The sequence below is a fragment of the Halyomorpha halys genome, unplaced genomic scaffold, assembly GCF_000696795.3.
Source record: "Halyomorpha halys isolate HHAL.00 unplaced genomic scaffold, Hhal_1.1 Scaffold1320.1, whole genome shotgun sequence".
In the NCBI taxonomy this organism is placed as follows: Eukaryota; Metazoa; Arthropoda; class Insecta; order Hemiptera; family Pentatomidae; genus Halyomorpha; species Halyomorpha halys.
Genome location: NW_027115604.1, coordinates 252,736 through 279,466, shown reverse-complemented (window position 1 = coordinate 279,466; position 26,731 = coordinate 252,736). Strand labels below are relative to the sequence as shown.

The window sequence follows — 26,731 nt, the reverse complement described above, 5'->3', positions numbered from 1 at the left end:
GGGCGAAAATTGTTTCGAAATCAAGTTAATATGGATCAATCATATTTATTTTAATAATAAGAAAATTATATTTTTGTTTTGGAAAAGTCCGATGTAACACGAGAATGATTAATCTTATATTCTAAATGATATAATGGGAAAAAATAAAAGTTTGCCGTTAATATCAATAAAAAATATTACTCATGGTCCATTGGGCATTTCAATTATTTCCTCTTTCTTATCTAATTTGTCTGGATTTATTAGGTCGTATGATGACATGAAATTCATTAAGTGTAAAATGAACGCTTTTAGAACAATAAAAAAGTAGAATAAGATAGTTTACGTAATGATTTTTTCAAGACGCAATGAAAAGTACAATTATTATGCGTGCACTTTGTTGCAATATCATTTCAGAATACAGAGCGTAAGTTAGTAATATCATCCCATATTTCAGATTAAGCAATAAGATAAGGTTTAGCGAGTTCTCATCTCTCAGCCTCCATATCCACTTTCTATCCAAAGATTGTCGTCATAGATGGAACCGCTAGGCCTTGACATTCTGTTTGCAGAGAAAGGGGTATAGTCGTCCCGAAAAAGGGTCAGTCCGGGGTTGATGGACTTGGGTGCTAAAGGATTTTCTATTTTAAGAAACTAGTTGCAGGTTATAATCTGTAAAACTGGTAGTTAATCTATTAATTAAACTAATAAACAGACATTTTGAACGAAAACGATCCTGTCCTAAACATAAAATATTTTCACAAACTAGTCTCAAGAGTTTAGATTCAGAATACTATCTCATACATTACACATCATATGATATAACTCTATATAATTAAAAAATATATATAATAATGGTTAAACCTCTCTTCTGCTATTTTTTTATTACTAATCTAAGTTCATAAAAGGGAAAATAAAAATTTGAATTACAGGGCCGATTTACGTGTTTTTTTTTTAAAATGTTTTCTTTTACCATGAGAAGGTTTAAATTAGTAAGTTAAATGTTTGCCGTCAATATCAATAATAAATTACTCATGGTCGTTTGGACATCTGAATTATTATTTCCTAGTTCTCTAGTTAACTAATTTGTATGGATTTATTAGGTTACATGTTGGCATGAAATTCATTAAGTGTAAAATTAACGCTTTTAAAATAATTAAAAGTTTATTAAGTAAGCACTTTTTAAAGTTTAGTTTTTGTAAGTACTTTTTTGACGAACCGTAAATCTGTGACGTGCACGAGTATAGATAGATCACTGGTTGGCTTAAATGAATTGTACATATGACAAAAATAAAGTTTGATTTTATTTACAGTTAGACGTATTCCAAAGATAATAAAGTTAACTTGGGTTACTTTCTCTGTAGACTATCCCGAAGTATGGTTGTCAAAAAATAAACCCAGACTGTGGTACAATCTATAGAAAGGATCAAATACAAAAGAAAAAATTGTTAGATATGCCACTATTAGTAAGGAAGTACTATTACTATACCAATGTTTGTACAAGGAGGTGATTTCGTCAGGATCATGCTTGACCGCCAAATGTTTCCCCTATTAAGAGCATCTACTTTATAAAACTAGGTGGACTCCGGAGGGCTCCTGAACCCACATAGTTGACTCACGTCTACAATAAAAGAATAAATAATTGTTCACTACCACTCACAGCCGGATTCGAACTCGGGCCCTGGAAAGTGCCTTACCACTGAGCCACCTAGCTCCCAATATATACATATTCCATATCCACTTTGCAACATTTTACATTATTTACTCTACTTTTCACTAAAAATAACTCGAAAAAGAAAATTCTATACCATCTTACTCTAAATATTAATGAATTATAACCACAATATTACACGTTTCTACTTAGAACATTTACTCTCTCACTTGAAGGCCATCTTCTTTCGCAAAATATACTCAGGTGGACTATAATAAGAAGCACACAGTAACCTTATTTCGATACTACTTTTTAAAAATAATTGCTTGATATTTCGTAGTTATAGTTGGGTAATAATCGTTGCAAGGCGGTAGGTGAGTCTGCCATTAGGTTGGTGCTAATTCTAATAGCTATTTATAAATAGTTTGGCTAATTTTCTATTCCTAATTAAATAGAAGTGTTATGTATTTATTTCTTTGAATGTTCCACTTTCTGCACCTAGGAGGGAGAAAAACTTTATAAAAGTTAAAAGTAGGAGGGAGAAAAATATGCTGATGTGCATAGAGAGCCTAGTTTTGTACGTTGCTAATTATGTTACTTTTATTCAAAGCTCTGCTAAGAAGCAAAATCACAGAAGCTTAACTATTCTGTTAAGTTTCTGTGATTTTGCAAAAAAATCTGTTAAAAGATTTCAAATGTACGTTAAAATGCAGAATTACTGGATATTGTATATTGAAAGAAAAGGTCTTGGAAAGTTTTAGAGAAACATTCTGTGTTCAAAAAAGATGAATTTTGCTGAAAAACCAATAATTTTTTTCGAATTTATCAACTGCTTTCAAATAGTACAAGAGCCGGGAAGAAAATAGGCAGTTATCTCACCCCAATTTTTGATTACTTTAATGAAAACTAGGTCTAATTACTAGTCAAAACTGATGACTCTGCCAAGTATACGTAGGGGGAATAAAAAATGGCGGCTGTTTCAAAACCTTAAAAAACACTAATTTTTATTCGGAGCTCTATATCTTAAAAACTAAAAACAACACTAGAAAATCCAAGAGAGCATTATTTAAAGAAGAGTAAATTTACTGAAATATTAACCCTAAAAAAAGCTATTTACTTCCAATAGTTCTCGAGATATAGCTTTTTAAAAAGCAAAAACCATTGGACGTACTGATGTACTGCCAGCGCTCAAATTAAAGCTAGTTAAATTTACTACAAAATAGTTAATTATGTTTATCTTTGTAGGAGTAGTAGTTTTTATGATATTTGACAAAATAAACTCACAAAATGTTAATTTCTAGTTGTTGGTATAAAATGTTGGATTTTTGAAAAAATATATCCCTAGATCCATAAGACGCACATATGTCTGCCAACACTCAAAATAAAGGAAATTTAACTTACTATAAAGTAGATTATTACACTTATCTTCGTAGGGGTAGTAGTTTTTATGATATTCACATTTGAATATGAATTTGGCAAATGAAAATTTGTCCGAACAACTATAAATCAATTTATTTTAGCAAATTTCATGTAAACTATTACTCCTACGAAGATAAACATCATAAACTATTTTATAGCTGATTAAACTAGCTTTAATTTGAGTGCTAATAGACATCTGTACATCAAATGGTTTCTGAGATATAAATTTTTCAAAATAAATTCGCTAACTACTGATCGTACTGAAACGTCCCATACAACATTTTTATGAAATGTTGCTTTTTAAAAAGCTATATCTCGAAAAATATTTAACGTAAATAACTCTATTAGGGCATATGTTTTAGCAAATTTACTCTTCTTTAAATGATGTTCTCTTAGGTTTTCTTGTGTTGTTCCTACTTTTTAAGATATGAATGAAAAATTAGTTTTTTTTATCGCTTTGAAACAGTCGCCATTGTTTAGTCCCCAACCTATACTTGGCAGACTCATCAATTTTGACTATTAGTTATACATAGTTTTCATTAAAGTAATCAAAAATTGGGGTGAGATAACTGCCTTTTTTCTCCTCTTGGGCTCTTGTACTAAAAGGACCCCGTACTTCTCTGGTCAGAGCGGATAAAAGGGTACCCACAACATAATCAGCAATCCTCTTGTACTATAGTACTATTTATTCTAGAAAAAACATATTTAAAGCTTTATTAATATAATATTGTCAATTTACACTGAACTAATAATTTAAAAATCTTTTCAGTTGCTAGATGTCTCCCAACTTGACGGGCTCTGCAACAGGGCTGTTCTTGGCGGAAGCTGAGGTAACTACTGCCCAGCTGACCACCACCGCGACTGCAAACCCAACCTCCAGGCCGAAGACCGAGAAGGAGGACCCCTACGCATGGAAGATAGTCTGGAGGAACGTCCTTGCCTTTGTGTACCTCCACGTCGGAGCTCTTTATGGCCTGTACCTCGCCTTCACGGTTGCCAGTGGATACACCGTACTATGGAGTAAGGCCATCAGGCTTGAACAAAATTATTACCTCTTAAATTAAAATAAGCCATCGACATTATTAAAGTAAATGTAGGAAGAAAGTTCTAGCACGACGAAATTCTCTGAATAGACGATTTTCAGCTAATAAAAATTTATTACGCATGAAAAGTAACCAACCATATTTGGAATATTAAATTATATTATAAAAGAAAACTTGATATTTTCTAAAAGGGAGATGGTTCAGATGAGGTCAAAATAGCTGGAATAGAAAATAAATTATGAGCCAACCTTTCGCCCACATTGCAGTGCTCCATCAGGGCTAAAAAAGAAACAAATGACTAAAAGTATGTAGTATCTAGTTGTTTTAGTATCTTTTTTAGCCTTGATGAAGCTCTGAAACGTAGGGCGATACCTTGACTCATAAAACTGTGTTTTCTATTTGAGTTCTTTTTACAGCACCTTCCTTTTAATGATTACACACAATTCAATCAACGATCTTCCAATTAATGCTTGGTATTTTTCTTAAAATAACTCAATTCATATTACACTTACAAATTTTATTATCTTATCTTATTAGACAGACAAATGATATAATTTTCATAATCATGAGAATGGCTCTAAGAAGCCGAAAAGTTGATATATGACTCTGATGTATTGTAAGTAGAGACCAAAGGATTTTCGAGCAATTGCATCTTTTGTTGACTAACTACAAATTCTACTTAAACTCAACAGAAATTTGAATCATGGAAAAGACATTAAAATAACACAAATTTTATTATGCACAAATTTCCACGTCTCGGGCTTTCTCCAGAAATTCCTAAATAATTTCATTTAATACTTGGACTAAATTTCTCATATTATATATGCCAATATTTATTTATTTATTTTTGAATAGTTTATTATGAAGAGTCGAATTCAACCAAACAATAAATAAAAAAAATAAATAAGAACAAGTAAAGATAACTGACGAATGTTCTTGAAATAGGACTAACCAGAGGCTTGAGTTAACTATGAAAAGGTCTCTCAAGAATTGGGAATGTTATTGTTATTGGGAATGTTATTAACTTTAACTTGGGTTCCTTCTCCACCTACATTTAATCCTACATTTTTCCCTTGGACTTTTAAGTAGTAATTTTGAACTTGAACTGAAGTGAATATACCAATTTATAGTTTAAAAAAAAAATTAAACTTTTTAAAATTTCTCTACATTGTCGTATTACTGATTATTAAGTTTTTATTTTTGGTTAATGCTATTTTCTCAAGTAAATATCCAATTGGAAAACTAAGTGGAAGGAAAAGTTATATGAAATACTAGGGTAATTTAAAAAGGGAATTTAGCTTGAAAGAATGAAAACTTGAAAGAATCTAAACATCTGAAATAGAAGTGGGACAGCTTCCATTTAATGCTTAAATATTTATTATTCTTTATACTAACAGAAACTATGGATTAATATCTCAACCAATTTCACAGGTGTCTTCATCGCATGGTTAGGCGGTATGGGAGTAACCGCAGGTGCACATAGGCTCTGGTCACACAGATCGTATAAGGCCAAGTGGCCTCTAAGGGTTCTCTTGGCACTTCTCCAGTGCATGGCTTTCCAGAATCATCTTTACGAGTGGGTTCGGGATCACAGGTATGTAAGGTGTAAAATAGAAAAAATAAATAATCAAATGTCATTTACATATTATAAATATGGAATCTCTTAATTCAACAGGGTCCATCATAAATTTACTGACACCGATGCAGACCCACATAATGCCAAAAGAGGTTTCTTCTTCTCACACATTGGTTGGCTGATGGTAAGGAAGCACCCTGATGTCGCTGGTAAGGGGAAAGTTGTGGACATGTCAGATCTTGAGAGAGACTGGGTCATCAGGTGGCAGAGGACGTGAGTTTCTTTTTTGAAAATTAATTAAATATTTTTGTTTTATTAAAAGCTTTCCTGCCTGAACTTTCTTTTTGTAATTATAAGTAATAACAGCAAATAAATATTAATTATGATTGAATTTGATGATAAAAATTAAACAGGACCCCATTTATGTTGCAGATTATATCCAGTTCTAATGCCACTACTTTGTTTCGTATTTCCAACATGGGTTCCTGTAAAAGTTTGGGGAGAAGCACCGTGGGCCAGCTGGTATGTTGCTGGTATCCTCAGATACACCTTATCCCTCAACGGTACCTGGTTGGTCAACAGTGCTGCTCACATCTGGGGGATGAAGCCTTACGACAAGTAATTGGGTTCATTTATTGAAGAATTTGAATAATTAAGTGAAATATTAAGTTTCAAAAATAAAATTATGGATCTCTTCAGTAAATCTCTTTAAAGTAGCTCTTCATCAACAAAAATAAATAATGACATAAATATAACATACATAAAAAAAAAATTAATGACATCTTTGTGGTATAACTCTAAATCTAAAACTAAAATTGCATAACACACTTTTTTTTTAACAGTGTACAATCATACTCTCTCTTGGGTTATTACACCCAATCCTGTGACTATCTAGAGGTTGTTACCAATAGAGATAAGTTTAGATTAATCGATGACCTCAAATTCTTAGATTTTTGTTTTTGTTATGAAAATTCTGATTCAAAGGTATATTGTATACCTCCATACTTAATGAATAAGTTGTTTGTTTTTGTTTAGTAGTGTACTGGTCATCAACACCATTAATTTCTTATTTATTTTTGCTTACATTTGTTTTATTTTATCTTTTCGTCCGTTTGATGTTATATTTGTGACAACAAACCTTGATTTCAAAAACATTATATAAAGAAATAAGTGGTATCTGGTCTTGTTATAAAAATAAGATTGGTCTATTCCTGAGTTGACCTCATGTTGTATAAACCTTTATCTAACCAAGAAGTATTTATATAATTATTATAATGTGGAATAAAAACATTGTTATAGTGATTAACATCGATGAAACTTATTAAATATTTCACTGAAAAGCTAGATTGTTTGACTAAACCATTAATTCACTAAGGTTATAAGTATGTAGCCTATCTTCTAGACATTATTGCTTATGCAGTATCACATCTAAGACCAAAAGAATCAGCAATATGATTTTAGTATTATAAATTTTTTTTAAGATACCTACATTTTTTTCTGATTTCAAAAATTCTTTCTAGATCTTTCATGAATGAAGCATTAATTAGTATTTTTTAAAAATGTATTAATTTATTTTTAGTTACAACATATCACTGCTTAAGTGATAGGTTCTATTCATTTATTTCTTTCACTAAATGCTTAGAAAATATAGTTTGATTATTTGAGAATTTTTGAATCTTACGACAGATAGAAACCCCTCTTCAAGAATTTTAATTTAGTTAATCAAGTTTTCTTATTTCTTCATTAAGATTGGTTCATATAAGTTTTTAATTTATATAATTTGAAAATGAACTAATTTTTAACTAAATAAATAATAATTTTACTTATATTATTTTATCTTAACTTTTCATTTCTTTTAATAATCTATCTTCAATTAATAAAATGAAAAATATATTTATTTATTCATAAATAATTTACAGTTGAAATTCTTTTTTTTTTACAGAACAATCTCTGCATCGGAAAATTTAACAGTAGCGTGCATCGCTTTTGGAGAAGGATGGCATAATTATCACCACGCCTTTCCTTGGGATTATAAAACATCTGAATTCCATGGTTACAGAACAAATGTTTCTAAAGCATTTATCGATTTCTTTGCAAAAATCGGCTGGGCTTACAATCTCAAGACTGTCCCTCAGGACCTTATCAAGAAGAGAGTCGCAAGGACAGGTGATATCACCGCGCATCATGAGAGCGACATTTGGGGTTGGGGGGATAAGGACATAGATAAGGATGAGAAAAAAATGGTTATAGACTTTTTGAAAGATCATAAAGTAGACTGAATTTTCTCTTAATATTACAAATGCATCACAATGGGAGAAAATTATTATGAATCCGATGGATGCATCTAATCAAAGCATAAATGAACATTCACTCTGACTGTATTTTATTTAGTATTTTAGATTAAGTATTTTTGAACAGGTGATGTATTAGAGTTGTTTTGTTGATGAGCATTTCCATGAAGTTTTAGAAATATTTAAAGTTATTGATGAGCAGTCTATATTAAAGTTAATTAAAAATAAAAATTAAGAAATGAACAAGCATCTAGAAGGTTGTACATTTCATAAATGTAGCAATCGCTAAGTGGTAGGAAAAATGACTTAACTAAATTTTAAAGCTATAGGTTAAATGAATAAATGGAGGTAAAAAACTACATTAACTACTTTAATTATTGAGTCTACAATGGTTCCAATACAACTATGGAAGATGATGAATAGTAAAAAATTCTAAATTATAAAGCAAAGATCCTAAAAAATGTTTTCTTATATAGTTATTTATAGTCAATGTAGTAGGCTCTTGATTCTAAGCAGCTAACTTCTATTGTTGAGAATTTGTGCTAAAGGGGTTGACATACAATTATTATTTTTCATAAATAAAATTATTTTATTTTTATCCCAGAGTTGGGTTCATCAAAATTACTTTCATAGCGAAAAAAACAAAAAAAAAACATGAATAACATTCAGCGGTTGAGAGCTATATTTTCTTTCTTAAAATGGCTATGTATTTTTTCATTTTGCAAAAAAAATTATATTAATGAATTAATCAACAAATTTCATTTTTTCCTTTCAACTTTACTAATCTGAGCAGAAATCCTTGGTTTTCTCATGTAAACATCCTAAAATTAGTCATACTTGTACTCAGTACAAAATTAAAAAACATATTTCATTTTTTTTTTTTACCAAAATACTAACTCATTTCTATTTTCAACCCCTTCTATGTGCATACAAATAAATTTTGGTTAACTAAAGGAATTTAATTATATGCTGAACAGTTTTTGGATCATAAAACTAGGAAAAATTAAACGAACAATTACAGGGAGTCTACCATAATTTTGTGCGAAATTAAAAACAATATGTTTTGATGAAATATTTGACATAACAAAATAAAACACTTTATAACATAAAATGATAATAATAAATGAATTAGTCAAATTTCTAATATTTCTGAACAAAATGGAAGACAGTTTGAGTCAAAGAATACCAGAATATATACAACAGGAATGCCTAGATTAGTTATTATATTATTATATTTTATTTATCAATGTATATATATGTTGTGATAAATTATTTATTAATTATTAGATAGTTTAGTAGTTAATATTGCATTGGATGGGAGCTGCGTCAAAGACAACTTATTAATAAAAGACTTTAACAGACTATTAATTTCTCCCGAGTGGGAAAACAATTTTGAAAATAGTCAGAGAAAACTCTCACATCTGATTGTGATATTTTCCAAGATAAGTTTTAAACAAGGGGATAAGTAGTTTCTTTTAGAAATTCTATAACTATTTTAGGTTTGGTTATTATAATTCAAATTTAATTAATTATTGACTTTTTATTTTATTATTGAACTATTATTATTGTTTAATCTTTTTGATGAAAAAAATTATCAAGAATTATTCATACTTTTTTGCATGAAAGCTATCAAAGAAACTCTGATATGTAATTATAATAAATTTGCAGTATGTATTGTTAAACTCCATTACCTTTGTTATTCTATTTAGTAATAACATAAATTATTCTATTTGGAATTATATATATCATTTATGAACTTATTTGATTGTTTTTACTATTATTTTTAGTACTTTCCAAAGAGAAATTATGCAAATAATTTGCAAAACATGTTTTCTTTGTTAAAATTATATATATTCTAATTTAATTATCATTTGCCAATGACTTACTCATGAAAATTGTTTTTATAACAATAAATTGGCTTCTTATATACATGGCTATTTAATTTATTCCCTTGAAACCATCCTTTTTTAGTTAATACCTTCATGTGTGTATTTCTACTGAATATAGATCAAGAAGAATAGGCTATCTCGAGGTTGCAGACTTATTTTGGCCTGATTGGAAGTGTCGAGATGTATTCCAGGAATAAATTTCAACTCATTAAACAGTTCTCTGCCTTAGTTTGAAAAGATTTTTAAACAGATATAGTTTTGTTTTCCCTAAGAAACTAATCACAACAAATCTTCTAATAGTGTGAACTGGTTCTTTCTATCTAGAGTGAACTTTTAATAGGAAATTGTAACTTTAAAGCTCTCTCAAAACTATAGTCATAGGAGCAACTAAACTATCAAAACAACAACAGACAAAATGGTGTGGAACAGATCTGTTGGGAGATGTCATTCTCCATTTAGCAGACCTATTAACAGGCACTCAATCATGTTAAATGTTATATCATTATAACATGCTAAAAGAAGGAAATATTTCTCCATTTGACAAACTTTAACATGTTAAAATAAATATAATGAATACTCCTATGACTTCTTTTCATATATTTTTCCAACTAATAAAGGATTCAGAAGAACAAGAATTAATGAAAAAAAAAATCAATTTTTTTTTTTTTTAAGTATATAGGGAAAAACATGGATAGTTCATTTTTAAACCATTTAGTGTTAAGAATAGATGGAGAAGAAATTTCATCAAAATATGTTTTTACATTAAGCTTAGTGTATGTCCTTCCTCTGAAAATAAGTCACAGAAAATTTATTACCTTTAAAATTTATTTTCAACAATTAATTTAGATTTTATAAGCATTTTAAAATTCTGACATTGCTTGATTTTCCCCTAAGAACTTCGGTTTAAAAAAAATTTAGATTTTTTTTTTTACATAATGCTCAGTAAATGATTGTTCTATAAAACATGAGTCATAGAAAATTTATTATTTTTAAAATATATTTTCAACTTTAAATTCAGATTTTCTATGCATTTCAAAATTTTGAAATTAATTGATTTTTCCCTATGAACTTCAGTAAATAAAAAATCACTCAAAATACAAAACAAAAAAAACAATTTGGTCAAAGGTATATTAAAAAAAAAGAAATATATTATTAAGAAGGTATATTTAAAGTATCTTATTACAACTGAAACCATGTAAATGGAAAAAGGTTTCATTTATCATGAATGTCATTAGAAAAAATTAATTACTCACATTAGTGCTTTTCATAAATAATCGTCAATTATATTGTTACACTTTAAGTAGAATAATTTTCTCATCCACAATTATGAAAGTATACATACACATGTGTACGTATATAGTCATAATTAAGATTCCAAATATCCAAACCGAGATCGGTCTTACATAGAAATCCACACCAGAAAAGCATAGCCAGTGATTATTATTTTTTTTTTTTTACTGAATTAGATTCAAAGATTAAAATGCTAGACCAGCCTCCCTGTGGGTGGCGTAGATTTTCTCAATGCTGTTGATGTAGGCGGCTGTCCTCAAGTCCAGTCCCAAGTTGTATTTCATTGCTGTCTTCATGATGGCCTGAATGCAAACATTAACAAATTTGTAAATATTTAAATTTTATAATTTATTAATTAAATAAATCTATTATTTCATAAACAATAAGACACCTAAAAATATCCTAAATAATGCAGCTTCGAAGAGATGTAGGGGAAAAACATTAGACCTGTCAAAAGTGAGATATATTATATTTTTACCCAATAAACCTGCCCTTCTATTCTAAACCTCTGGGCTTTTACGGATATTATGTACTGGCCTCACTAAATAATAAAAACGAGTCACTGTTTTATTCTTCGAATGTTTCAGTTAGACTTCTAATTTGACAGGACTAATACCTATCCATTCCATATCTCAGAAACTACATGGTTAAAAAAAAATTATAAAAGCACTTTGATAGAAAACTGAAAGTTCTTTAATTCCCCACTGAACTCAATTTTCATGAAACAATAATTTTCGAGATATAAATAAACTGATAAGACTAACCAATATAAAACAGGTCACTGTATAATTTGTTTTGTTATATTCTTTCTATATTCTTTGAAAACAATAAAAATAAAATCAAATAAAAATTAATGTTAGTAAAACAGTTCCTGAAGTATATTTAACATTGGAAATCGAAATAAAAAAAAAATTAATTTAAAGGGACTAAACTTAATTAAAAGTAAATTAAGTGATATTTCCCTGCTTATATGTATATTCATATATATACTAAGCTAAATGTATTATGATTATAGCGTAAGTTTTACACTAAAAATAGATGCATTTACTTTACATTAAAAATATTAAAAAAAAAAAAAAAAATAATACATTTATATAGAACCTTAAAGCATAATTCTATGGTAAAAATTAGATTTAAAGAAGTCTTACCCTAGCAGACCTCTCCATGGTATAGTCCAGACCGGAATGGACAATATCCTTTTCACTTGCACCAGAAATTCGCTTCTGGAAAGATTCAGATGGTGTTACAGGAATCCTTCCACCAACACGACCAAATCTTCTCTCCAAGGATTCTTGTACAGATTCTATACAGAATAACAATAAAGGATTACATGAATGAACAATTACATAACATACATTTTTTTTTAATTTATGGCCAATGCATAACAATGAATTTTGGAAGTTATTTAGACTGAGCACCAAAAGGGAGGCTTTACGATACTCTAGGACGGCGAGAAATTTATGATGGCTGAAGAGAATGCCACAAAGTTTGCGGATCACTATGGTGAAATGATCACAGAACAGAGGACAAATAGGTCTATAGTTCTCACATTCATTAGCATGGCATTTTTTGTGAATCGGGACAATTATGTTGTACTCCCATTCCTTAGAAATAGCTTTTTCAGTTAGTAACTTCTGCAAAGGCATTGCAATACTTACAATAATTCAGTTCCACCATATTTGATGAATTTAGGAACGATGATCTCTCTTCCTGCTGCTTTCCCTTGTCTTAATCTCTCCACTGCTGCTTCCACCTCTTCCTTCCATATCACCCCATCATATTCTCTCCGTATACTTTCTCTAATAATTTGCTCCTCGGCATCTTTAAGAATAAACCTCCCTCTAGTAGTGTCTCCACCTTTCTAAAATACCCTGGTTCCCGGTAATCACTTTGCCTCCCTTGTCCTTTACATTTCGTATTGGTTTGGTTGTCTTTCCTTTCATTGCCTAAATCTTTTTCCAGAAAACTTGGGTGTTTTCGTTGTAGTTACTTTGCAGAGTTTGACCAAATTCCTCCCAGCTCTTTCTTTTTGCTACCCTCACTACTAGCTTGGATTCATTTCTCCTTCTTACATACAGTTCCCGAGTTGAATGCTTCCAGTTGAAAAAATATAACTTTACATAATAATATTTGAAATATGGATACCACGAGAAAATATTTTATTTTGTATAATAACTTACCCAACAGATGGTAGTTAGATTCTCTTTCATATTTGAAGGTGAGTCTTCCATAGGAGACATGATTCAAATTCTTTAACCATTCAAAGAAGGAGACTGTCACACCACCAGCGTTGATGTAAAGATCCGGAATGACAAGAATGTTCCTTTCTAAGAGAATGGTATCTCCAGCCGGTGTAGTGGGGCCGTTAGCAGCCTCAGCGACGATCTGAAAACAAATAGTTTGTATTTAAAACTATTACATTAGCAATAATTCAGAGTAATTGCCAATCATAAAAAGTAAATAGTATCGAATAAAGCCTTTAATATTAGTCTATAGTTTTTACCTTTGCTTTGATCTTGTGAGCATTAGCTTTTGTGATGACTTTTTCAGTTGCAGCTGGCACCAATATATCACACTCTTCATACATGAGGTTCTCACCAGTATAAGGTTCAGCACCAGGGAAGTTTACGATTGTACCAGCTTCATTCCTGTAGTCTTCTAATTGCTAGAAATTTAAATTAAATTGTCAATGTCATTATTAACAATTAGTTGGAATTAAAATAATTTTAGCGGCCAACATATTTTACAAAATAAATTAAAGTAATATAGTTTAAGATCGTACTAATTTATGATTATTATTAATATTTTTACCACACATTTCACTATTCTGTCATTACTTACATGATACAGTAAATATCTCAGTGATATTTGAGTACAGCAGCGTATACAAGTCATACTTAAGTAAAGGTTTAGACATATTTATCAGCCTAAACAGTATTGTTAACCAACCTCCAGGATATTTCAACAAATTCAACCATCACTTTGCTTATCCTCTAAGGTTAAGTTAAGGGCATCATCAAGAATTCACCCATGGCGGGGGAATCTAATTCTACTACATGGTGTAATGAATAGTTATTTTTTTTTTTCTTTGTGCACAAGATCAATAATAAACAAATTCTCTTTTTTGTATCTTTTATTTGCAAATTCAATAAATAATTTTTAGTTAGTACATTATTATTTTTTATTTTTAAGAGATTTTTATTTATATGTTCATTTTCAAGCATATGTGGAAAATATAAAATAAAAATTCCAATTTTTTTTTCTTTCATTTTGTTACACCTCGAAGACTGGGCTAGTAAGGGTTCTTTTTGAACCATTCTACCTGCCATATCAATATTGTCAAAAAATCAATCGAAGCCTTTGATCAAAAAAGTTTTAGCTTAAACCTCAGACAAACAGTTTAAAAGTGTAACTTTTTTATTTATTTATTGTTATTTACATAAAAATACATCTGGTAAATTTGATTAAGATCATAATGGAGTTATACAGGCAGGTAGAGAAACTACCCATATGTGACACTCAAAAAATATATCTACACCAGATGGTCTTGAGGCATCTCTTTTTCAGGTGCCTTGGGGGATTGTCAGGAATGGAAGAAGAAGCAAGGTTAGAAACTAGTGGGTTTTGGTGATTAGGGAGTTTATAGTGGAAGGATTGATATCTGGTTCGGTCTAGATCCAGATTACAAGTGAAACATTAAGGACTTTATGGATGTCCAGATATAGTTCACGATAGTGTATCTGTTCTACAGAGGTAAGAGCAACATTATTAAAGGATACAGTAGGACAGTCAGTAAGTTTACAATAAAGGGTAAAGGTGGTTTGATGGGATTTATTTTGATCCTCCAATTTCGAAACAATTCTTCGAGGGTTGTGATGTGAGATTGGAGAGTTTGGGATGCAATCAAAGGGTTATTACTACACATGTGTTATCAGCATACGTGGTAAGGATAGTGTTAGGATTGGTTGGGATGTCAGCCGTATAGACTGTGTAGAGGATGGAATCAAGGAAACTATCTTGAGGAACACCAGCGGACTGAGGGAAAAGAGATATGTAGAAACCATAGCATAGTGGTTTACTTTGAATAATATATCAGTGAGGAAGTAAGGGATAATGAGAAAGTATGTAGGAGGTAGGAATTTATGGAGTTTGTAAAGCATTTCCGGGTGCCAAACTCGATCAGGAGTCTGTTCTACATCGAAAAAGACTTGCAATAATTATTAATAAGTGATAACTTGAACTAAGTTAATATTTAAAATAGAAGTTGAGGACAAACCATGCTATAATTAATTTACCTTGGGGTCGATTCCTTCTTGGTTCATGATGCTGCCATCCCTTTCAATGACACCAATACAGACGGCTCCTGCCCTTGTAAGGTATCTCATTGTGTGTAGACCGACATTACCAAAACCCTAAACAAGAATAATATCATTAATTATTAAGTAAGAAAATTTCTTAAAGTAATAGACAATAAATCAGAGAGATATCTTTACAACTTAAGGTAATAAGCTACATATAGGTAAGTATAGTTCATGGTCTTTTCTAAAGGTCGAAAGATAGAATAATCAATATTTATTTATTTACAATCATAATCAAAGTATTTGTAAACCTTCTTTAAAAAAATATTGCTATAAGTTGAAGGCAGCAAGTGATTGATATAAATAAAACCATTTAATAATGCATCAAGTGTTTAATAAAAGGAATATAGTTTTGATAATATAAACTATATATAATTGGATAATAAATAAATTTCATTCAAATTATATTAATTCAATTTCTTGAGACAAGGTAATTATTTATTAAATAAATCAAAAATTCGTATCCATTTTTGATTTATTTAATAAATTTCACTCCTCAGTAAGAAAATTTTGTAAATAAAATAAATTAGAAACATTGCTTTAACTGACTTGATCCTTCGGATGTTTTTACAGTAGCTCTATAGGATCAACATCTAATGAGGTGTTACTATTCAGTACATTTTTGAGAAGCTATTAGATGATATTATTTCTTCTGGCTATATGTTGTTATCATGCTGAAATATATTTATTTTAATATTATCCAGCTCTAATAATAGATTTGTCAGTATATTTTATATGATTGATAAAATTGTCCATAATTTCAAGAGAATGAAGAACAAAGATGTCGAGCCCCTTCAACTTACTGAAATGAATGGTAACCCCTTGCAGTCTGAGGATGATCCTAAAGACCAACAGTAAAAATGTGTGAAGGATCAAGTTAGAAAAAGCAATATTTGTTGTTATAATTTAAAATGTTTTATTACAAAGAAGTAAAAAGAAATTCCTTCATCATTGACGCCAAAATTAGTTGGTACAAACAGAGCATTCGACGTATAAGTATATGTTGGTTATAAGTATATGGTAATGTAGGTTACCATACTAAGTACTAATGAAAGTTTTACTATCGATTTATTATAATAAAAATAACATGTATAAATACTTTTTACTAAAGTAGTTGGTTGATTATTTGGAATAATTTATTTATAATCCAATCATATATAGATTATACTATCAAAAATATATCCTTTTTATTAAAGGATTGATGTATAATTGAATGGTTTTATTTATCTAAATTACTCATTGCAAATTATAGACATATTTTTTATATTATTTGATTTAAAGGAGGTATATGAATATTCTTGGCTTTGACTGAATTTAGTTTACAGGATAATGAGAAATTTATAATTGAACTTTTTAAATCCTTCCTGGCCAGTTACTAAGTCAGAAGTTAGGAACAATCATAAACTGTTGGTTAGGTTAAATCCAAGACTACAATAACTCTTGATTCAGCAATGAGACCTAAATTATAAATGCGATAATAATCTTAAAAATCTAAGGAGATATACAGAATAACTGTTAGATAAGAAAAAGAGGATTTAATAAATTATTAACCAACCTGGACAATGAACGTTTTACCGCCCCAGCCAGGTGTGCATCCGATCATTCCCATATAGTTGGCTTCCATGATAAAGTTTTCTATTCCGTGGAATACACCTCTTCCGGTAGCTGAAATACGGCCGTGGATACCTCCTTGGTTGATTGGTTTGCCAGTAACACAAGCATGAGCATTGATGTCAAGATGACCTGAAAGTAATGACTATTTTTGTAATATAATTATTTTTATTATAATTATTTATTTTATTTTTTTAATACAAAAGTGCACCGTAAACTTTTGTTAGTTTAAGTTAAACTATAAGACATAATTTAAATATACCACAATATACAATTATCAGTCAAACTCACAAAAAAATTCATTCTTAGAAGATGGCCAAGTGGTATGGTCAATGGAATAGTAAAGAACAGAAAAAAAAAAAAGTTCAGTTATTTTCGTTCGTTAATACTCTAATTACCATAGTACCTATCTTCTCCTAACAGTAAGATGTATTCTTCTCCTAATGTATGGTCAACAATATACACATCAAGATATTTAATTATTTAAAAATAATTTTATCAGGAGCAAATATGATATTTTGTAATTCATAATTACATTTTCAGGTTACAATCTTCCAATGATGCATACTGTGAACATCTTATTTACACTGTTAATAATTTATAAATATTATATATAAAGTTTTATTTTAACCAGTAACAGATAAATGTATAAAGTAATAATGTAAATTATTGTTTACAGGTTCATAATATTGGAAGATTGCAATAGTAAATTAATTATAAATTATAAAAAATTATACTAAAAGTTTATTTAATTACTTCTAAACAATAAAATATCTTAAAAGGATTTATCTGAAAAGGGAGTGAGTTTAACTAATGGTTAATCATCAAGACTGATTTAGTCGAGATTTCAAATCAACTTATTATAAAAAAATAAATTCTGTTACATTAAGTTTAGTTTATTTGTATAACGAATAATTAAGGATAGAGTAAAAACTAACATACCAATTGTTTTTGCATAGGTGTCAGCAATCCATGACATCTCTCTTTCGCCTGTGCCCATATCAGGAGCGGGTACATCAATACCAGGTCCTATAGGAAGAGCAAATATACTTTTTACCAAGTAGATATTATACTTATTAACCAATTAGCTACATGAATAAATTGATGCAGGGAGGCATTCGATATAAATTATTACTATACACTGCCTCTTTATTATATGTAATACATGAATAGATGCATAACTATGATAAGTTATAAATTTATAATTAAATTTGTTTATATTGTTTGCATGTTTCAACCAAATAATTTAAATAACAAATAATTTTATTATTATTCATTAATGCAGATTGAATGAAATGGAAATGGTTTCTCAATATCCATAAAAATAGAATAACAATTTCAATCATTATAATGTATTTAATAGTAGGAATAATTTTTTAAAAAAAATCCTGGGTTAGGCCGGGGCTCGGACTCGCAACCTATGGGTTGGCGGACAGGCGCGGAACCACTCTGCTACCGTCACCCTCATTGTAATTAATAGTAAGATAAATTATTTTTCAAGTCCGCTAATTTTGATCAAATAATTTAAATAACAAATAACTTTATTTTTCTCGAATAATAAATAATAAATGCAAATGGGATGAAATGTTATTCACTGTCTTAATTAATTACTCGTACTTGAAAGATTCTAACAATTATTATATATCTCTTGCGAGGCTTTTGATCATTTATATTCAATTATTCTTTATTTAATATAAAAACTGAATTCGTTCTCTGAAGTAAGTCTGCTTTTCCTCTTCTGACTCTCGGTTTTTTCCTCCACATATCTTATATAGATGAAGTATAAATCTTTATTTATTATCAGAGATGTATTACGAAAAAGCAGGAAGTATTAAAAGTCTCCCTACCAGTTTCCCGTCCTTACGTTCAGTTTTGCACTTGCGGGGACTAAGAATTACTTAGTTATCCGAGTGTATCGGATGCTCTGAATGATGACCAGAAGAACGTGGAAATGGTCTTAGTTTTCTTAAAAAGGAATGGGCTTTTGAATAATATTTAAACCAGAAAATCTGTTATACGTAATAAAAAATACTAAAAGAAGTAATTATTTAAATTTTTTTTCGAAATTATTTAAAGAGAAAAATAAAGTGAAATAGAATTATAAATATAAATGAAACAGAATTATAAAGCACGAAACATGGGCGTTGATGACCTCAGGGTTTTACGCCCTAAAGCCCCGACAACAACAACAACAACAACAACACTTAGTTAGGGACTATAGAAAGGGTATGGCTTACCAATGAACCCTTTCTTGGCCAGCTCAAGGGTGAACCTTCTCGTGATTTTCTCCAGCTCGTGTTCTGAGTAGTCCTTAGGGTTGATCTTGATTCCTGCCTTAGCGCCTCCGAAGGGTACGTCGACGCAGGCGCACTTGAAGGTCATCAGAGCTGACAGAGCTTTGACTTCGTCCCGGGAGACATCGTCCGAAAATCGGATACCTGGAACAAACATGGTAAATATACTAATTGAAAAGAAAATTAGATCAGAAGTTGAGAATTAAAAATAAAAACTTTACTTTGGTTTGATTAAAATACTGGGGTGAGAAATCGGTTGCTTTCATTGTGGGAAATCTATTTCTCAGGAACCATGAGGCCTACAGTGTCTATTAGCATCCAAATTAAAGCTGGTTTAATGTGCTTTAAAGTAGTTTATGACGTTTATAGTAGAAGTAGTACTTTTTGTCATATATTCGCCATTAATATATTTGGAGAAAATTAAAAAGATGATATCTAGTTGTTCTGACAAAAGTTTTAATTTATGGATAATTATATTTCAGGAAGCAGTGGACATATAAATATTTGCCAGCAATCAAATTAAAGATAGTTTAAAGTACTATAAAGTAGTTTCATGATTTTTCAGTACACTTTTTATGAAATATTGCTTTAAAAAAGTTATCTCGGAACCTATTGAACGTAAAAAGCTCCTATTTTAGTAAATTGACTCTACTTTAAATGATGTTCTATTAGGTTTTCTAGTGTTTTTGGTAGTATTAAAGATACTGAGCCCCGAGTGAAAAATTATTTTTTTTTTTACGTTACAGCCACCAGTTTCTATTCCCCCTACCTATACTTGTCAGACTCATCAGTTTTGACAAGTAATTATACATAGTTTTCATTAAAGGAATAAAAAAATGGGGTGAAATAACCGATTTTTTTCTCCTCTTGGGCTCTTGTGCTAATGAGTGTTAGGTGTTTAATTCGCCTGGACTATGTTTTAAAAAAAGAAACATTCGGATAGAAAACATCTATTTAAAATTTAGCTGAAAAAGAATCAAAGTACAACTGCTATTGGAATATAACTAGTGATATAAGTAAAAGCAAGTACAAGACAAATCCGTGAAGTAAAGGATAGAAAGTAACCACAATGACCTCGTTGCCTCTATCATTATCCTTCAAAGCAGTCAGCTTTTCATGCGTCGTTACTGTACCCAATATCCTTTGTCTCGTCTTTAGTTTTACATTACCTTTACAATTACAGGAAAAATAGCAGTCATTAAAAATCGCTAAGGTCGACATGATCGAGCTTCCAAGTAAAAGTAAGTACGTGTAATTATTATTATTATTTATATATTATTACTTATTAGTATTTCCTAATAAATCGCGCGCGCGTTTCTTGACGTGGTTTCTTCGTAGTGTGGGTTCGTCACTCCCACGCCTATTTTTTGTGAGTTTTGCATTATTTGAAAAAAGCCCGGGTGGACCGGGATTTGATCTAACAACCTTTGGATTGGTAGACTGGCGCGTTGCCACGCTCCTACCGCTGGCAAGTATAAATATATGTAAGTATACGAGCTATTAATATAAACTAATCGATAATAGCTAATATTAGTATTTTGAACTACGTAACTAATAGGAACAAAACAACCAACTATTTAAATCTTGATAATAAGCTCTTTAAGGAGCAACACTTTGATCAGTGGATATTAAACTTCTAAAGGCATCTATTTTCAGATCAAACATTACTTTGATATCGATCATATATGTTATAGCCTTGGAGGATAGTTTCTTAAAGAGTTAAGCCCGAATTATGGAACTAGGTAGAACGAAGCAAATTCCGCGAAGATATTAACACTAATATCATTAATAATAGTCTTTATTTATATACACATATATATTTATAATAGTAGTATTTACATTTACTTTTTCTTTGTATACATGTATACCTTCCTTTAAGGAGTATTAAAGTCTTTAACGGGAACTATCCGTACTTTGGTTCGCTGAGAGTTCGCTTATCTTCATCTTCCAGTATATTCTGTCCTTTGCTTTTCCAGTGTTCCTTCTACCTTCTTTATCTCGTCTACCCATCTTCTTCTTTGTCTGCCTCGGTTACTTTTCATATCCAAGAAGATCCACACGGTTAGTTTCTAGGCCCAGTTTTCCTCATCAGATCAGCCCATTGCCCTTTCATCTTCTTGACGTGGTTGATTACATATTTGATCCCGATATCTTTCCTTATCGCTAGGCCACTGAGCTATTGGCTTCTTCTTATGCTTAGCATCCTCCTCTCCATTGATCTTTGGCATGTTTGAATCTTTTTTCTCATGGTGCTTGTTGAGGGACCATGTATGGCATCAATAAGACATCACAGGTAATATACAGCTATTGAAAGCTAATGTTTTTAGAGGCTGGCTGATATTTTTGTTCCTAATTAATCAATTTAATTAATACAAAATATTAAAACTCAATAAGAGACACCATTTCATTACAACAAGACAATTTCAAGCAAAAAGCCCTGAATCTCTAAAATATAATGGGTATATTATGTGTAACTTAATTTCTGCCTATGGATTTTTATGTAAATTTATTGGATGTCCACCACTCCCTTAGAGACCATATATGAAAAATATGCCATATGGAGCTAATATAGCAGATTTTTCAAAATGGCCCCGGTATATTTATAGGTTCAATGCCAATAACTTCTAGAGTGAAATATAATTATAAATGACTTAATAGCGCATTTAACGAACTCCCATTCAAGACAGCGATTTTTTCGAACATGGTCCCTAGAAGTGAAATTTTTTCTTATCACGTCGACTACTTTACTCACAATAACTGCTAAATGCTCTTCTTTAATTTAAAAAAAAACGACAAATATGATAAACTTGTTAATTTATTTTTCGTTGGTACAAACAAATGAATACAGTTATTAAAACATTTTGAACATAGACTGTTCAAATAAAATAATGAAAACTGTTAAATTAATAAAATAAGAAAACCAATTATTTTTTTCAGGATTCAGCTCTCTTAAGAAGGGCAAAAGGACGGTTACAAATAAATAGTGTTCATATTTTATATTGTTTAATATATGAGACAAACAAGAAAAAAATAAATAAGTTATGTAAAATAAACCTAATTTAAAAACTTTGAGTAGTTATGCATCAACTCATCTCATGCCATTGCGAAATATTAGTGAGTGAGCTAGAATAAAAATACCCGAGTTACATCACAAATTTTCTTTAAGGACGGTTTCAACTTCTACAATAGACGACAACAAAGCAATAAACTACATACAGATTAATGCTATAATAAAATATACAGTAAATTAAGTAATATTTTAAAATGATTAGGTTTACGTAATTTTTGCAGGCTTTTACGCAAAACAATTACAAAATGAACCATTAAATATGGTAAAGGCAATTTAAAATAAATTTTATTTTTAGTGAAATAACAACGTTTCTATGTGGTTAGACTATTATTATTAGTCATATAAGTTTACAGTCACCATGACAACAGTACTGACTTAAAAAGTAATAAAATGACTGATTTATTAATTATATACTTAACTAAATTTATAAGTTTAAACAATATTTAAAATGTTAAATTGCCCGCCGAGATGAAGCGTAAGTATTGTTAACCTTATATTACAAGAGCCCAATAGGAGAAAAAAGGCAGTTATTTCACCCCAATTTTTGATTACTTTAATGAGAGCTATGTATAATTGCTAGGAAAAATTGTAGAATCTGCCAGGTATAGATAGGGGGAATAAAAAATGGCTGCTGTTTCAAAACGTTAAAAAAATTAACATTTTTCGGAGCTCCTTAAAACTACCAACGACACTAGAAAACCGAAGAGAACATAATTTAAATTAAAGTAAATTTTCTAAAATACGAGCCCAAATAGAGCTATTTACGTTCAATAGTTTCTGAGAAATAGCTTTTTAAATTGCAAAATTTCATAAAGAATGCGCTGAAAGCTCAGAAATTATTTAATTTATTTTGAGAAATCATTATCTCAAAAACCATCTGACGTACGGGTGTCTAGTAGCACTCAAATTAACAACTAGAAGTTGAGATTTTGTGAATTTACTTTGTCAAAAATCATAAAAAAATATTACTCCAACAAAGAGGAACATTATAACCTACTTTATGGTACATTCAACTAGCTTTAATTGGAGTGCTGGTAGACATTTGTATGTCTTATAAGTTCCTGAGATATAGATTTCTTGAAATAAATTCACATCTTGAGATAAATTTTAAAAGCTATATCTCGAGAACCATTGAACGTAAATAGCTCTGTTAAAGGGCTTATACTTTAGCAAATTTACTCTTCTTTAAATGATGTTATCTTAGGTTTTCTAGTGTTGTTGATAGTTTTAAAGATATGAAGCTCCAAATGAAAATTTTTTTTACCGTTTTGAAACAGCCGCCATTTTTTATTCTCCCTACCTATACTTGGCAGACTCATCAATTTTGACTATTAATAATATATAGTTTTCATTAAAGTAATCAAAGATTGGGGTGAAATAACTGCCTTTTTTCTCCCCGGCTATTTTACTATATATAAGGCATATTTCGTGGGGAGTCTAGCTTCACCCTCCGTATTAGTATTATTTACAACTGTATAAAATATATACAACAAGTTTTCTGTAGGTGACATAGTGACATGATACAAACATGTGGAGAATGTACCCATTGATAGTACTCCAATAAATGTTATTATAAAATTAAAATTACCTTTGTGATTGTATTAAAGGGACCTTGTCCCAGAATAATAAAATATTTTTCATTTCATTCAGTACATTTAAACTGAATGAGTCCTGATGAATTTCAGTAACGTGGATCGAAACGGTTCTAATAAATAGTTTTGGCTCTTTGAATTTCATTTTTGAAAGTCAATTTGAACATACTACAATTTAAAAAATCTAAAGAGAATAAAACATCTACTTTTTTTCATTTATGAGTCATTTTTTCAAAGCCTGTTTCTTTAAGTAGTATCAATCACTTTTTATCGACATAGTCGTATGTGATAAACTGTTCAATAAATTAACACTTATATAAATTAGCTTAACAATATGTAACCAACCTATTCTAACTATTTTGCGGGGTCAAGTATCCAATTCATGGGATCGCCACTGAAATAAAAGTCGACCCCCTATGCTGGATTCGAACCGACACTGCTGGAGTCATGATGCGGTCGCTTAATCTATCTCAGCTACAAACGGCTTATCGTCAATATATTGATACAAGTTTGTACCTGAGTCCTAATTACCCTGTTGGTGCTCGGGATGTCGCGAGATGGATTTAATTTCATAACTTACAAAGAGAGAACATTCCAAGTGGCTCAAACAGTATATTGCAGAGTGGCAACAGCTTCGCTTCAATTAAACGCGGCTGAGTCCTACTCAATAATTCATAGCCAATATATAGCAGTTTAGCGTGTTTGCCTCCGCAGCGGGGGAGCGCTGTTTGTACAGTTTACGAGCCATTACGATGGATATTACACAACTGCGTAATCGATGGGTCATAATTCTCTTCTTCGAATAACGTATGTATATGAAACACCACACGCGAATAGGAATCGTATATACTATTTTAAACAATTCTTCGCAATGAATGAATATGTATGTGCGCAACACAGAATAATATCTTCTTTTTAATGCGATACAATAGATAATTTGTAAAGAAAGTCATTTATAAAATATATCTGAATTGAATATAGGAGAAGGTTTAACGGTCAAATATTAGAAGTGGTAAGAACTGTACGTAAACGAACTTTTTAATAATTGTGGCCCAAGGCCATAGTGTTCAAGCTACACTCCAGCATTCTTGAATCGAAAAAAGTTCCGCTTTCAATTAAAAGAAATTTATAATATAGTTTTGAAAAATACTAAAATATCACGCCATTATTCAATTTCAGGTGCTTTTTAAATATTGCTCGATTTAACTATCTTACAATCTCCTCTTCCTGTTTTAAGGAAATATTTCAGGAGTGATATAGGACCGTCGCTCCCTGGGGGTCTTAGTCTGGCGGGTCCAGGCGGGAAGTATTGCATTTTTTGTGTTATGATCTCCTCTAATGAGACTGTAACGAGTCGTACATATCAACCTACTCTCTATAGTTGTCTGTAAAGTCAGATAAGAAAGGCAACCACGGAGGGTTTCACGCCGTTTATCAATTTCATACGCTTTTTAAGTATTGTTCGATTTAACGACTTTAACCATAAAGTATCCTCTTCCCGTTTTTAGCAAATGTTTTAAAAGTGATCAGCTAGTGAAAAAAAATATACGAAATTAAATAATTATATAATAATAAAGAAGATATTCTGCCATAATTTCCACCGGAGAGGCAACTAAGTTAGTTAATTATTAAGGAAATGAGGAATACTTAATTAAGGAAATAAGCTATATTAGACAAATCAAACAGGTAGAAAGAATTAACAGGATTCGGGCACTCCAACGACCATTTATAGTCATGCATGCATACTATCGACTTTACATGAAACTTACACAAAATTTAATGTCATCTCTATTTGTATACAGTGAGTTTCTTCGAGAAATTTATAGACAATGAGTTATTCGTAGAAGAACAATACATTTCGCAAAGCACGGAACATTCATTGATATTAAACTTCCTCTAGCTCATTGCCTCACCCCTTGGTCTTAGAAATTAATAGCATATTTTATCTAAATCAACTTTGGAACAGATAGTTATTTTTTTCTCGATAAAAATAGTTTCAGAACTATGTGCATGAATCTGGAAAAAAAATTGAGAAAATTTAACTATTTTTCTGTAATTTCTCAAAAAGGGTAATTTTTTTTTTTTAATTTCAAATTCGGTTTCAGCACTCCAAAAATCACATATTATTTATTAATTACTTTAATGTTGGATACAGATAACAAAATACTGTTTTACAAGAATAATTATTACCGAGTATAGAAGGGATGATAAGGTGTACAGTAATCAAAATTTTACAGTTTTTATTTCTTTATTAAGCATGTTTAAACAGAATTTTATTTGGTAAAAGATCCAGGTAATGAAAGTCGACCTTCACCTTTCGACTAGAAGAGAACACTCATTATTGTCTTCCCGAAGAGGATTACGGTGTTTAGGGGATCCTTCCTCGGAACATGCAAAAGGGCTGACTCTACCAGCAATGTCTCACAGTACTCTAACTTTTTTTTATTTCAAGTTTAAATTTAAAATGTTTAAGTCTTCGAATTCAACATAACTATTTATTATATTTAAAATTAAAAAATAAAGATTTTAATTTTAATATCAATTCAGTTGACAGTTAATGAAGAATTTGAAAGATTTAGGTCGCGTTTGGGCTCATTTTTGTTAGAATTTATAGTAGAATTAAAAAAAAAACCTTAGCATTTCGAATTAAAATTATAATTTATTACATTTT

The 26,731-nt window shown here is 30.3% G+C and overlaps 2 protein-coding genes across 2 annotated transcripts in view; one reads left to right on the top strand and one right to left on the bottom strand.

The window, feature by feature from the left end:
* Positions 1-9,658, top strand: part of LOC106689287 (acyl-CoA Delta-9 desaturase) — a 49,146-nt gene extending 39,488 nt beyond the window's left edge. Inside the window, exons 2-6 of the mRNA XM_014434184.2 lie at positions 3,816-4,066; positions 5,521-5,683; positions 5,765-5,938; positions 6,098-6,283; positions 7,608-9,658. Coding sequence (XP_014289670.1) covers positions 3,823-4,066; positions 5,521-5,683; positions 5,765-5,938; positions 6,098-6,283; positions 7,608-7,944 — 1,104 coding nt within the window. The 5' untranslated portion in view covers positions 3,816-3,822 and the 3' untranslated portion in view covers positions 7,945-9,658. The remainder of the gene's footprint in view (positions 1-3,815; positions 4,067-5,520; positions 5,684-5,764; positions 5,939-6,097; positions 6,284-7,607) is intronic.
* Positions 9,659-11,103: 1,445 nt separating this feature from the next.
* Gdh (glutamate dehydrogenase, mitochondrial) overlaps positions 11,104-26,731 on the bottom strand; it is a 75,872-nt gene continuing 60,244 nt past the window's right edge. The window contains exons 2-9 of the mRNA XM_067052610.1: positions 19,342-19,542; positions 18,047-18,133; positions 17,049-17,236; positions 15,431-15,547; positions 13,639-13,800; positions 13,316-13,520; positions 12,284-12,438; positions 11,104-11,437 (exon numbers count right to left, since the gene is read on the bottom strand). Of these exons, the coding sequence (XP_066908711.1) occupies positions 11,321-11,437; positions 12,284-12,438; positions 13,316-13,520; positions 13,639-13,800; positions 15,431-15,547; positions 17,049-17,236; positions 18,047-18,133; positions 19,342-19,542 (1,232 nt within the window). The 3' untranslated portion in view covers positions 11,104-11,320. The remainder of the gene's footprint in view (positions 11,438-12,283; positions 12,439-13,315; positions 13,521-13,638; positions 13,801-15,430; positions 15,548-17,048; positions 17,237-18,046; positions 18,134-19,341; positions 19,543-26,731) is intronic.